The following is a 13087-nucleotide window of genomic DNA, read 5'->3' as shown; positions in this document are numbered from 1 at the left end:
ATTGAAATAAATCCACTAAAATCTCTTCAAATCTTAAATCGGGTTTAAAGATATTGGTACAGGCGTTATCAAAATTGCGAGTGGGTAATTGCGGTTAAACCGGACCACATTTATACGCACCTTTGCTTGCTTTGTCCTTCTTCTTCTTCCCCTATCACCTGCACACACACAAACTCGTAAGCTTCTTCGATTCTCTTCTTAGTAGAGGAAACCCTAGTTTCCACACCTTCAGAAACCATTCAACCTATGCCAGGATTCTCGGAAGTGGGTTGTCTTAAAGTCTGAAGCTTTAGGGGGCTAAGAGCCACACTTCTTGGTCCCCAGCTGATGAGAGCGCGATAATGAGCTTGAGATTGCAAAGCCCTTTTCTTTCTACTCCTCTGCTTCATGGTTCCTTTAATCGCAGAGACAAGAGAATCAATGTTGCTAGAAGGGCGTTTCGTAGCAGGCGTATATGTTCGGAGAAGAAGCAGAATGATTGGTTAGCCCAAGTTGCCAAATTTTCTCAGTTTTGTGGGAAAAATGTACAATTGCTTAGGAAGTCTCTTGATTCTAGAAGTAGAATGGAGGTAAAATGTCTGAAAGAGCCTTTTGCACGAAGTAAGGGTTTGGTTAGGTCTTTGGCTCCTGTTTGGGAAGAGGGTTTGTTTTTCTTGAGGTGTTCTGTTTTCTTTGCTGTGATCTCTGGGGTTTGCTTCTTGGTGTGGTATGGACAGAACAAGGCTCGTACTTTTGTGGAGACTAAGCTTTTGCCATCAGTTTGCTCTGTGCTTAGTGAGACTATTCAGCGTGAGGTTGATTTTGGAAAGGTTAGAAGAGTTTCACCATTGTCCATAACACTTGAAGCGAGCTCCATTGGTTCTCATTGTGAAGAATTTTCCTGTGGTGAGGTTCCGACTATGAAAATTTGTGTCCGTCCTTTTGCTAGTCTTAGGAGGGGGAAGATAGTGGTTGATGCGATTCTAAGTAATCCAACTGTTTTGGTTGCGCAAAAGAAAGATTTTACATGGTTAGGGATACCTCTATCTGATGCTACTTTGCCAAGCCATTTGTCCTCTGAAGAAGGGATTGATTTTCGCACCAGAACTCGAAGAATTTCAAGGGAGGAAGCAGGGATCCGTTGGGATGAAGAAAGGGATAATAATGCAAGAAAAGCTGCAGAGATGGGCTATATTGTCCCTTGCAAAGATATTTCTCAAGCTAAAGATAATGCGGTGAGGCACGATAGGACTTTTACTGAAATAGCAAATCCCAACTCCTTTATTTGCATGGATGGAAAGATGCATTCAGCAGACCAACATTGCATGGACCCAAGTGTTGATTATGACGTGAAGCATGCTGAATTGGAGAAATCATTTGGCATAAAAATTCCTGGTTCAGGGCTCAAGTTCTTGTCCAAAGTGTTAAAGGTCCCAAGGAAGTACAAATTCAAGTGGAATTCAAAATCACATAATAATTCAATGTCTAATATTAGTGCCAAGAAGAGAATTCTTGAGCGTAGTGCTTCAGCAGCTCTATGTTATTTCCATAGTCTATCACAACAAAAGCTTGAGGAGCCTTCAGTGATATCAACAAATTATGATGGGTTGAGTTTGGATATGCTATTAGTTAAAGGTGATAGAGAAATCAGTAATCAATATGATCGTTGTGTGCCGTATGGTGAGCAATCATTAGCTAATGATTTGGGTGGGAAAGATTACCGAGGGAGGAGAGAAAGGCTCCTTGGTGTAAAAAAGGTTTCCACGTTAGACAAGTTCACTGTATCATGTGATCCATTCCTTAAGACTGTTGAAATACTCTGTGCACTCGTACAAACTAAAGGAAGCCCATCTGGTGAAGATGTGAATTCTGCTGAATCTGAGACTTCAAGCAATCAGAGAGGGGATATATCTATGAATGTTGTGGATCAGAATGCGGACAATGTTCCACATGGTAATCGAAGTGAAAATCAACGTCGTGACGTTACTTTCAAAAAGCATGAGCATCAACATGTAGCAAATCATCAGCGTTTTACTAGGCCATGGAGCAAAAAGTTGAAGGAAATGGTGTTTAATAGTCTAATTGGTTCCTCTAAGAAGTTAACAGGAGGGGCAGATCCAAATGCTACTGACAATGCTTCTCATTTGAGTGATGGATTGGAGAAGCTCCCTGCTGGTTATGTTGAGAAGACACTACCAGTTATGCTTGACTCTGTACAGTTTAAAGCTGGGACACTTATTCTATTAGCGTATGGCGATACAGAGCCCAGGTGAGGGTCATTTATTTTGTAAATCTAATGTTTAAGTCGCCATTTAGGCCTTTCTTTTACTCTTTACCACCACCTTTCGATAATCAATTTTGTAGCATAACATTTTTACTTTTAGCGTCAGTCTAAGTGAATATCAAACCCTATACTATCCTCTGAGAACAGTATGGTCTTAATATCTCTATTTACATAGTTCAAGCTGAGTGAGGATGAGGTCTTTTTAAGATTTAAAGTGACTGATTTTGGTAAACAACATTTATTATGTAGAGAAATGAGGAACGTCCATGGACATGTTAAGTTTCAGAATCACTATGGTCGTGTGTATGTGCAACTTGGTGGAAACTGTAATATGTGGAGATCAGATGTAACATCTGAAGATGGTGGGCTTTTGTCCGTTGATGTTTTTGTTGATACTGTTGAGCAGAACTGGCATGCAAATTTAAATGTCACCAACTTCTTTGTCCCGGTAAGGTAGCAGATGAATAGATGACGTATGCTTGGTATCAGTTGTAATGGTTGGCTTATCATACTTCTACATGTCTGCAGATTTTTGAAAGAATTCTAGAAATTCCAATTGAGTGGTCTAAGGGAAGAGCTACTGGTGAGGTGCTTTTCTAATGTCCACTGTGTGTCCTCGTAGTCAATTGAAATTTATTATTTTCGTTATCAGTCTACGTTTTATGTTTTTAACTTCTCCATTTTTTCTCTAGTAGTTTCTTTGTACAACATCTCTACGAGCTGTTAAATATGCCCAACTATACCACTGGCTAAGTTGAGGGGTCTGAGCAAAGTTCCGAAATAATATTGGCTTTCCCTTGGTCTACTGCATTGCAGGTTCATCTGTGTATGTCTAGAGGGGAAATATTTCCAAACCTACATGGCCAACTTGATGTCACAGGACTAGGCTTTCATATAAATGATGCACCTTCATGGTTTTCTGTAAGTCTTGGGTTTTAATATATCCTGAATATGCTTTCTCATGTTTCTATACTATGTTTTCTCAAGATCTATATATATATATATATATATCTTGGGTTTTACGCTTTACTATGTTTTCTCAATATCTATATATATATATATATATATATATCTTGGGTTTTACGCTTTCCATGTAATTCCTAAGACATAATGCTTCTCCTGTCGTTATCTTTAGCTAGTAAACGCAAGATGTCAGCTCAAGGTTACAGTTGCTGACTCAGCCACTCAGGCTACCTTTTGCCTCATATAATCTTATTTCGTTTTTACAGGATGTCTCAGCTAGTCTGTCTTTCCGGGGCCAGCGCATTTTCCTTCATAATGCTAATGGTTGGTTTGGAAAGGTTCCTTTGGAGGCTTCTGGAGATTTCGGTATACATCCTGATGACGGGGAGTTTCATCTCATGTGTCAGGTAACATTTGTTATGTGAACCCCTAATCTAGAGAGCAATTTTTGTTATCTAGATTACCAGTCAAAGACTAAACGAAATGATTTGATGTGGGTCAATATTCTCGCTACATTGGATGACTATCCTCATCTTAATGCATGATGTGTTTTCCTAATTTCCCCATCAAAGCTGTTAATTTGTCCCTATTTTGTTTTAGGTTCCCTATGTGGAAGTTAATGCTTTGATGAAAACGTTCAAGATGAAGCCCTTGGTTTTCCCGGTATAATTAATATTGCATTCTGCTTGTTCTGTTAAAATTCACCATTTATATAACGCTATATGCATTTTCATTTCGTTTTTTTTTTCTTTTTTTTTTTGCTTCTGCGTAACTCCTTTGTCTAGTCCCAATTCATTTTCTTATCTTGGCCTGCAGCTAGCTGGTTCTGTTACAGCTGTATTCAACTGTCAAGGCCCGCTTGATGCTCCCGTTTTTGTGGGAAGTTGCATGGTATCTAGGAAGATAGCTTATTTGTCTCCAGATCTCCCTTCATCTTTGGCATATGAGGCAATGCTTAAAAACAAGGAAGCTGGTGCTGTTGCAGCATTTGACCGTGTTCCATTTTCCTATCTTTCTGCTAATTTCACATTTAACACTGACAACTGTGTAAGTAATTTCTTTGTCTGTTTCCATCTCTGTGAGGTATGAATTAACTTTTCGGATATTTTCAAATTAGCCTATTTCATGTAATAGGTTGCTGATTTATATGGTATTAGAGCTACCCTTGTTGATGGTGGGGAGATTCGTGGAGCAGGGAATGCTTGGATCTGTCCAGAGGTATGTTGTATTGACTTACCTACCATTCCTAGTATAATCCTACGCCAATTGACGTGGCAACATTAGTGTGTCTGGGTTGGGTGAGTACTGGGCTGAGGGAAAACGGGACACCAAGCAGTGAGCTTGGCGATATGACCAAGATATGTGGCTCAATCTTGAGTTTCTCTTGAGGGATCTGCAGATGCATGCTTACTCTTTCCAGCTGATTTTATGAATAGCCTATTAGGTTTATCATTTAACTGCATCAAGTCCCATATTTCATCCAAATAAATTGTTGTGATTGTGTGTTTCACCAGGCATGTGTAATACCTGTGTAGGCATGAGTGGTAACTGTGTCTTAGATTTGTTTTTTTTTTCTTCTTCTGAATGGAGCATATGGTATGCCTTCCATCATAATCGACTCAGTTTATTAACTGTAGGAATATGCCTTCCATCATAATCGACTCAATTTATTAACTGTAGGAAAATGGTTATGTCTCACAAAGATCAGCATGTCTCCCTTCGTTTATGGATTATATGGAAGTTTCAGTTTTATCGCCCCTAATTAATCTGAAGGACAATATGTATAACATCTTAAAATCTAATGTCTTCGTTCATCATCTTATTTAGCATTTTGTTTGTTCTTGAGTACTGGACTACTGGTTATCATTTTGTGTTTCTGTTTTTCTAGTTTATGCTGACTAAGGTATATTTTACAGGGGGAGGTAGATGATACCGCACTGGATGTGAACTTTTCAGGAAACATATCTTTTGATAAGGTTTTGCATCGTTATATGCCTGAATATCTAAATCTTGAGCTGCTGAAATTGGGTGATTTAACTGGGGAAACAAAACTTTCTGGTGCCCTCTTGAAACCGTAAGATTCCCTTGCCATTCTCTTGGGCCATATGGAGTGTTCATTAATGTGTGTGCTTGTCTTATTGTGCTCATTTAAATTTTAAATGCAGGAGGTTTGACATTAAATGGGCAGCACCTAAAGCTGATGGCTCCTTAACTGATGCTCGGGGAGATATTGTGATATCACATGATAATATTATTGTCAATTCATCATCCATTGCTTTTGATTTATACACAAAATTAGATACCTCATACCAAGACCAGTGTTTGTCTCACCAAGACTTTGCCCAAGGGGAGGCCATGCCATTTGTTGTTGAGGGGCTTGACTTGGATTTACGTATGCGTGGTTTTGAGTTTTTCAGCTTGGTCTCTTCCTATCCATTTGATTCGCCAAGACCTACACATTTAAAAGCAACAGGAAGGATCAAATTTCTAGGGAAGATAAAACAACACAGCACTACAAAAGATGGAGATGTTGAGTCAGGCAAATCTGAAGATGAAGATGCAGATGCAATTTCTAGCCTCGATGGTGAGATTTCCATATCAAGTCTCAAGCTGAATCAGTTGATTTTGGCCCCTCAACTAGCAGGATTTTTGAGCGTTTCACGTGATCATGTTAAGGTAATGTACTGAATTCTTGCTTCTGTGAACCATATCATCAGTATTAGTAACAGCCGGAGCACTAGTAGCAGCTATCCTTGTGACAAACCTTTCTGTTTGGCAGTAAAAGATCTGTGATTGATATGAGATTTCTAACTGTTGAAGCTTTTTCTTAATTTTTTTCTGTCAATTTATTAAAACTGTATCAGTAGGTCTCATATATCTGATTCGAACAGCGTCTAGATAATTGTTAGGTATACAAAGGTTAATCCATGAATTTTATACTAATTTTTTTTAGTATTGCATATCCAGCTTGATGCCGTGGGCCGGCCTGATGAAAGTCTTACACTAGACTTTATAGGTCCACTACAGCCTAATTCTGGCGAAAATGTACAAAGTGGAAAGTTACTCTCCTTTTCTCTTCAAAAAGGACAACTAAGAGCTAACGCTTGTTTTCAACCACAACAGTCTGCTACTTTGGAGGTATTGCTTTCTCTTGTTTACAAACATGCTTCTATTTGATCTTTTGAAGAGAAAAGGAGAATCGGCTGCAGATAATTTACATTTTGTCCTCATCTCTGGTCCCAGATACGCAACTTTCCACTGGATGAGTTGGAGTTGGCCTCACTGAGAGGGGTGATTCAAAAGGTAAACACAATCATATGAGTTATTTATTCTGTGTTAGTGCTGGGTGCAGGTTCAGTCTAGATAGATTATTATCAGCTGTTATTTACTGTATTATCAGCTTCAGTTTATTTAGGATATTTTCTTGCATGGTAACACCAATGTCAAGGAAGATTAGTCTCACTTAATAAAACGTTCATAAGATCACGTCTTGCAAGTATCATGAGTTAGTTTTAGGAATATGAAACTAAATCTTGTTATAACTATCAATAATATCTTACTTTTCATTTTACTTGTAGGCAGAGATTCAACTAAATCTTCAGAAGCGAAGGGGACATGGCCTGTTGTCTGTAATTCGGCCAAAATTTAGTGGAGTTCTGGGTGAAGCTTTAGATGTTGCAATAAGATGGAGCGGTGATGTGGTATGTAGTTTAACCGTACATGCCACCATATAGATTGATCATTTTATAGTGTAGGCAGAGATTTAACTAGAGATATTATATCGATGTTGTCTAGTTTACTCATCTCATAGTACATCATTTGCCACCATATATATGGCCATAAAAAACTCAAAGCCTATCTCACATTTCTATGTTTGATTACTTTGTTTAAAGTGTTTCATGTTGTCCGGAAGACTAAGGTAATAGTGAGATGAAACTGTGTATAATTGACTAATACTTTTACCAGTGAAGGCAATATGAGAATATGCATAATGATATTTCTGCTAATCCTCTTTATCTTTCTTACTGAAGATCACTGTTGAGAAAACTATTCTGGAACAAAGCAATAGCCGGTATGAGCTTCAAGGTGAATATGTATTGCCGGGTTCCCGTGACCGAGACCTTGGTCAGAAGGAAGCTGGCAGTTTCTTAATGAGAGCCATGACGGGTCATCTTGGAAGTGTTATATCTTCCATGGGAAGATGGAGAATGAGACTTGAAGTGCCTAAGGCAGAGGTTGCTGAGATGCTTCCTCTCGCAAGGCTTCTTTCAAGAAGTACAGATCCAGCTGTTCACTCAAGATCAAAGGTTGGCTAATGTTATTGCTAAATAATATGCTTATATTGTGAGTAGCCATATTCCTAAATGGTTGTTTAATAGAAATTCAACCTGCATGTTCTTATATACTCTTTGAGTTGGATGCCTCTGATTATGTGGGTTTATTGGTTATATGGCAGGATCTTTTTATTCAAAGTGTGCAAAATCTCTGTCTACAAGCTGAAAATCTTCGAGACTTGTTAGAGGTAATATACCAAATATGATGTCTTTCTCATTCTAAAGTAACTAACAGGCTTCGGAGGTAGTAAGCAGATTCTATAATGACATAAAAGAACTGTGTAGATACTATTAGGCTCATCTTTCTTTCTTTCTTTATTTATTTCTTTCCCATAGTAAATTTCATTGTTCCTTGAAATCAGGAGATACGTGGGTATTATACTCCACCAAGTGAAGTCGTTCTTGAAGATCTAAGTCTTCCAGGTTTAGCTGAACTCAAAGGTCATTGGCATGGTTCGCTGGATGCTAGTGGTGGAGGCAATGGAGACACCTTGGTATAAACATAACTTTGTCATGTCGTTTTTAGAATGAAAGGATAAACATTGTCATCATCTAAAGGGACTCCAAATTGGTTTTCATGAGCATTCTAGTCCAAGGGGATGTGTGCAGCTGTCTTAAAAATGAAAAAATAAACAAAAACATGACTGGGATAATTAAGTAAACTTTTCTAGTGGTGCTCTTGTTTAAACGTTTACCTCGTACATCTATATCAGGCCGAATTCGACTTCCATGGAGATGACTGGGAGTGGGGGACTTACAAAACACAGCGTGTTCTGGCTACTGGCTCATATAGCAATGATGATGGTTTACGTCTTAAGGAGATGCTTATTCAAAAAGGAAACGCTACACTGCATGCAGATGGGACCTTACTGGGGCCAAAAACAAATCTTCATTTTGCTGTTCTGAATTTCCCTGTCAGTTTGATACCTACCTTGGTTGAGGTTGTTGAGTCATCAGCTACTGATCTTGTTCACTCTTTGAGAAAACTCTTGTCACCAATCAAAGGAATTTTGCACATGGAAGGAGATCTTAGGGGGAGTCTTGAAAAACCAGAATGTGATGTACAAGTTAGATTATTGGATGGCGCGGTTGGTGGTATAGACCTTGGACGAGCTGAAGTTTTTGCTTCTCTTACATCTAACAGTCGTTTTCTTTTCAACTCCAACTTTGAACCATTTGTCCAAAATGGTCATGTGCATATACAAGGGAGTGTTCCTGTTAGCTTTTCGCAGAAAAGTATCTCTGAGGGGGAAGATCGAGAAACCGATAGAGGTGGTGCAGTCAAAATCCCCAGCTGGGCAAAAGAAAAGGAAGATGATGAGAAGAGAACCTCAAGGGATAGGAGCGAAGAGGGATGGGACAGCCAATTAGCTGAGAGTCTCAAGGGTTTATACTGGAATATTTTAGATGCAGGAGAAGTTAGACTGGAGGCAGACATCAAGGATGGGGGAATGACTTTGTTGACAGCCATATCTCCTTATGCTAATTGGCTCCAAGGAAATGCGGATATCAGGCTTCAGGTTGGCCAATTTGCTTAACCTCTTGTTATGTTGTCTTTACATTGTAAGATAGTTAAATTGATCTATCCATGTCTTCAAACATTATATAAAGTCAAATTCATTTACGCATAACCTATTTGCTGAGCAGGTCGGAGGTACAGTAGAGCATCCAGTGCTTGATGGGTCTGCTTCATTCCACAGGGCGTCTATCTCTTCACCTGTACTCCGTAAACCTCTCACAAACTTTGGTGGAACCTTACATGTTAAGTCAAACAGGTTGTGCATCACCTCACTAGAAAGCAGGGTAAGTAGAAGGGGAAAGCTGGTTGTTAAAGGAAATCTTCCCCTTCGATTAAATGAAGCATCTACTGGTGATGGAATAGAGCTCAAATGTGAAGTTCTAGAAGTACGAGCAAAGAATTTTTTAAGGTACTCTGCAATCACCGCTGCTGTCAATCTTTTCAAGCCTGTAGTTCATAATTTTAATTTATTTTTCTTACTTTAACTATTGATATATCCTGAGGGGTACATACTTATCACTGTTGGTTAATTTATATTTTTTCCTCTTCTGGTAACCGCATGTTGAGATACTGCATCGTCTAGGTTTCTTCCATTCTTCTCTTCGAGACTCATGTTACTGAGCTTATTACAATTTCTAATTCCTTCTGAGAGTTATCCTGTTGCCATATCAGTGGGCAGGTTGATACTCAGCTGCAAATTACTGGATCAATGTTGCAGCCAACTATTTCAGGGAATATTAAATTAAGCCAAGGAGAAGCTTATCTGCCTCATGATAAGGGTGGTGGAGCTGCCCCTTTAAATAGATTGGCAGCCAATCAATATAGGATTCCAGGTACTGCTATTAATCAAGCTGTTTCTTCAAGATATTTTGCTCGATTTTTTGGTACAGAGCGGGCGTCTTCAGGGATGAAATTCTCCCAGTCTGCTGGTAACTTATCTATATAGTAGCAAAATTCTATGATTTTTATTTCTTTTTAGTATCTTGACTTTGTAGGTAAAACTTTGTAATGATCTCTGCTTGTTTTGCCCGCAACAGGTAAATCAAATTCTGTTGAAAAGGAGATTGAAGAAGTGAAAATGAACCCAAATATGGACATCCGTCTGAGTGATATGAAACTTGTTTTAGGACCAGAGCTGAGGATAGTATATCCTTTAATTCTTAATTTTGCTGTTAGTGGTGAGCTTGAACTTGATGGCATGGCTCATCCAAAATTTATCAAGCCAAAGGGTGTCCTAACATTCGAGAATGGAGATGTTAATCTTGTGGCTACTCAGGTTTTGTCTAAATATCTCTTTTGATCTTATGTGGTAAATTCAATCATTCCATAATTTCTTGCAAAGCCAAGCTGTCTTCAAGTAATCAACATCTATTTTGTTTTCTAAACACAGGTTCGTTTGAAGAGGGAGCATCTCAACGTTGCAAAATTTGAGCCTGAACATGGACTAGATCCTCAACTAGATTTAGCCTTAGTTGGTTCAGAATGGCAATTTAGGATCCAAAGTCGTGCCAGCAATTGGCAGGACAAACTTGTGGTGACTTCAACTCGTTCTGTTGAACAGGATGCTCTCTCACCTTCCGAGGTAAGAAAGTTAAAATGGAGCTGAAATTTGGAAATGTTGTTGCGTTTTTTTTCTTGATGAAATATCTGTTTTTAATCTCACTCTCGCAGGCTGCAAAGGTGTTTGAGAGCCAATTAGCAGAATCTATATTAGAAGGAGATGGACAACTTGCTTTTAAAAAACTTGCAACCGCAACACTTGAAACCATAATGCCAAGGATAGAAGGAAAAGGAGAGTTTGGTCAGGCGAGATGGAGGCTGGTGTATGCCCCACAAATCCCAAGTTTACTCTCTGTTGATCCAACTGTGGATCCTCTCAAGTCTCTGGCAAGCAACATATCATTTGGAACAGAAGTTGAAGTGCAGCTTGGAAAACGTCTTCAGGTCAGGCATAAACACATAGATCTTCTCTCTTCTCCATTTGCAACTTCATTTTAAAACTACCAAAATAAGTACCAACCGGTTCTTGCTGTCTTTTATCTCTACAGGCCTCTGTGGTAAGACAGATGAAGGATTCTGAAATGGCAATGCAATGGACACTTATCTATCAGCTCACGAGCCGCTTGCGTGTCCTTCTGCAATCTGCACCTTCAAAACGTTTGCTTTTTGAATACTCCGCAACATCACAAGACTAAAGCTTTGTTTCTTCCTCTGTCGGATTCATCTGGATAAGCCGTTTGTTGCAGAGGAAGTGCCATTGTGAATTGCTGGGTTTGGTGACTACCGACAAGAAAAATTATTTTATTATTTGGTCAGGTGTTTCTTTGTTCACTTCTTTTGGCCCCTTTTTAGTGTTAAAAAATGTAAAATTACATTGTAAATACCTTTTGTTAGTGAATATAAAATGGTATGACACTTCATTGACTGATTGGTGCCACTAGATGTTATGGAATATGTAACCAAACTATATCCAACAAAGGACATGATTCATGTGGATACTTCAGGAGAAACTAGATTATTTTACACAAAACTTTCTCACGTAGATCAGCAACAGAACAAAAGATAACTACACTGAACAGTCCAAACTTATGACTACTAGGAAACTAAACACGACAGAATGCGAAAAGGGCTTCTTGGTTTCATCTAGCCATCATTTGCTGCTTCTGCAAGCTTGGCTGAAAATCTGAGCTTCTTGATATTCAATTTTCTTTCCTCAACACATAACGCTTTCCACTCATCGCTCAACTCTCTTCTTTTACAATTTCCAATGTTCATCAGCTTCTCAAGCTGCAGCTTCTTTTGATAACCACTTAAACCTTGCGACATAACAGTCTCAAATGCATCTCGCACAGCGCATAACTCATCATCATCATCGTCATGACTCTCTTTTCCAGCAGTCTCCGTTACTTTGGCTGCCCCATTCTCATTTAAGCGTTCAGTATTAGCCACATCCTCGTGCGCCTTGAACATCTCTTCCCCATTCAAGGGTTCCTCCTGGTCCTTCAACATCTCTTTATCCATTCCATCATCATCATCATGACCAACTTCATTTTGTCCCCAAATCATCATGGAAAACCCAAAGGCTTCAGAATCACTAGACCTAGTAAACTTGGGATCACAACCTTGATTGATCTTCTCCAAGTGAACAAGGAATCTCCTTTTCAACTTCCTGATCTTACCCAAAACCTGCTCCTTGGAGAATTTCTCAGCGATTGAACTTCCGAGGAAACGATAAAAAGCATCCCAATCGATTTTGCTTTGGAACCCTGTCTTAGCTCTGTAATCAACTAATCCCTGAGAATTTGAAATGAGGGTTTCAGGAATCACAATACACAATCCAATCAATAAGTAAATGCAGTAAAAGGAGGAGGAACCTTTAAGACAGCGAGTTCATCTTCCTCGTTCCAGATCCGGATGAACAACGGCGAACCCAATTTTGTCGTCGTCTTCTTCTTCTTCTTCTTCTTCTTCTTCTTTTTCTTAGTCGCTTCTTCTTCTGCTGCGTCGGAAGCAGCGGCACGCTTTGAGGAAGGATTCCGCGGTGAAATTTGCTTGGAGAAGGTATCGTCGGAGTCAGCAGCACCACCGGATGAATATAATTCTAGATGCTTCGGAGACACCATGATCCGAGTAAGGGGGCATGCAGACAAAACCCTAACCCTAAATCACATTCGTCAAATCCACCACTGCTACCCAATTTTTGTGAAACCCCATTCAACAGAGGAATCCGAATCCCAGCCACTCGTTGAAAATAAAAAATTAAAAACAGTAAAAATAATATCCAGACCGAGATAAAAAGTAAAAATACCTCTCTTGAATCACTCGTTTGGGAAACTAGTTTAATTGGTCAGAAACAATTTGAAAATGGGTAATAAAAGTAAATTAACATATAAGACTATAGTATATATCATTTCTGGATCACTTATGAAAAAGCCACATTTCTTAGTGTATTTGTGGATTTTGTCATTTTTTGCCAAACTTTTACGGATTTGTCATTTTTCAAGATTT

The 13087-nt window shown here is 39.0% G+C and overlaps 2 protein-coding genes across 7 annotated transcripts; one reads left to right on the top strand and one right to left on the bottom strand.

The window, feature by feature from the left end:
* On the top strand, positions 1-11503 carry LOC104752201 (protein TIC236, chloroplastic-like). Of its 6 annotated transcripts, none has more exons than XR_015584292.1 (23): positions 1-2248; positions 2513-2711; positions 2792-2851; positions 3080-3184; positions 3493-3633; positions 3827-3889; positions 4043-4273; positions 4361-4444; positions 5143-5300; positions 5392-5902; positions 6194-6364; positions 6470-6529; positions 6805-6927; positions 7258-7533; positions 7683-7748; positions 7923-8054; positions 8274-9080; positions 9208-9488; positions 9752-10008; positions 10117-10388; positions 10470-10661; positions 10751-11023; positions 11128-11503. XR_015584292.1 is itself a non-coding variant. In XM_087491208.1 (23 exons), the coding sequence occupies exons 1-23, from the start codon at positions 342-344 to the stop codon at positions 11272-11274; spliced, it is 6387 nt and encodes a 2128-aa protein (XP_087347334.1). In that variant the 5' UTR covers positions 102-341; the 3' UTR covers positions 11275-11503. The 6 variants fall into 6 exon arrangements, 4 of the variants coding, with proteins under 4 accessions (XP_087347334.1, XP_087347333.1, XP_087347336.1 ...); XM_087491208.1 differs by having other exon boundaries at positions 102-2248; positions 9752-9912; positions 10117-10355; XM_087491207.1 differs by having other exon boundaries at positions 102-2248; positions 10117-10355.
* Positions 11504-11523: 20 nt separating this feature from the next.
* LOC104752199 (GLABROUS1 enhancer-binding protein) lies at positions 11524-12999 on the bottom strand. The gene is made up of 2 exons (XM_010474273.3): positions 12454-12999; positions 11524-12373 (listed from the first exon to the last, which is right to left on the bottom strand). Exons 1-2 carry the CDS (start codon positions 12700-12702, stop codon positions 11723-11725), a joined length of 900 nt encoding a protein of 299 aa, XP_010472575.2. The 5' UTR covers positions 12703-12999; the 3' UTR covers positions 11524-11722.
* Positions 13000-13087: the final 88 nt, after the last annotated feature.

Source organism: Camelina sativa, chromosome 16 (assembly GCF_030686135.1).
Source record: "Camelina sativa cultivar CO46 ecotype springtype chromosome 16, ASM3068613v1".
Lineage (NCBI taxonomy): Eukaryota > Viridiplantae > Streptophyta > Magnoliopsida > Brassicales > Brassicaceae > Camelina > Camelina sativa.
The sequence above is the reverse complement of the archived record's forward strand: the minus strand, read 5'-3'. Positions and strand labels throughout refer to the sequence as shown.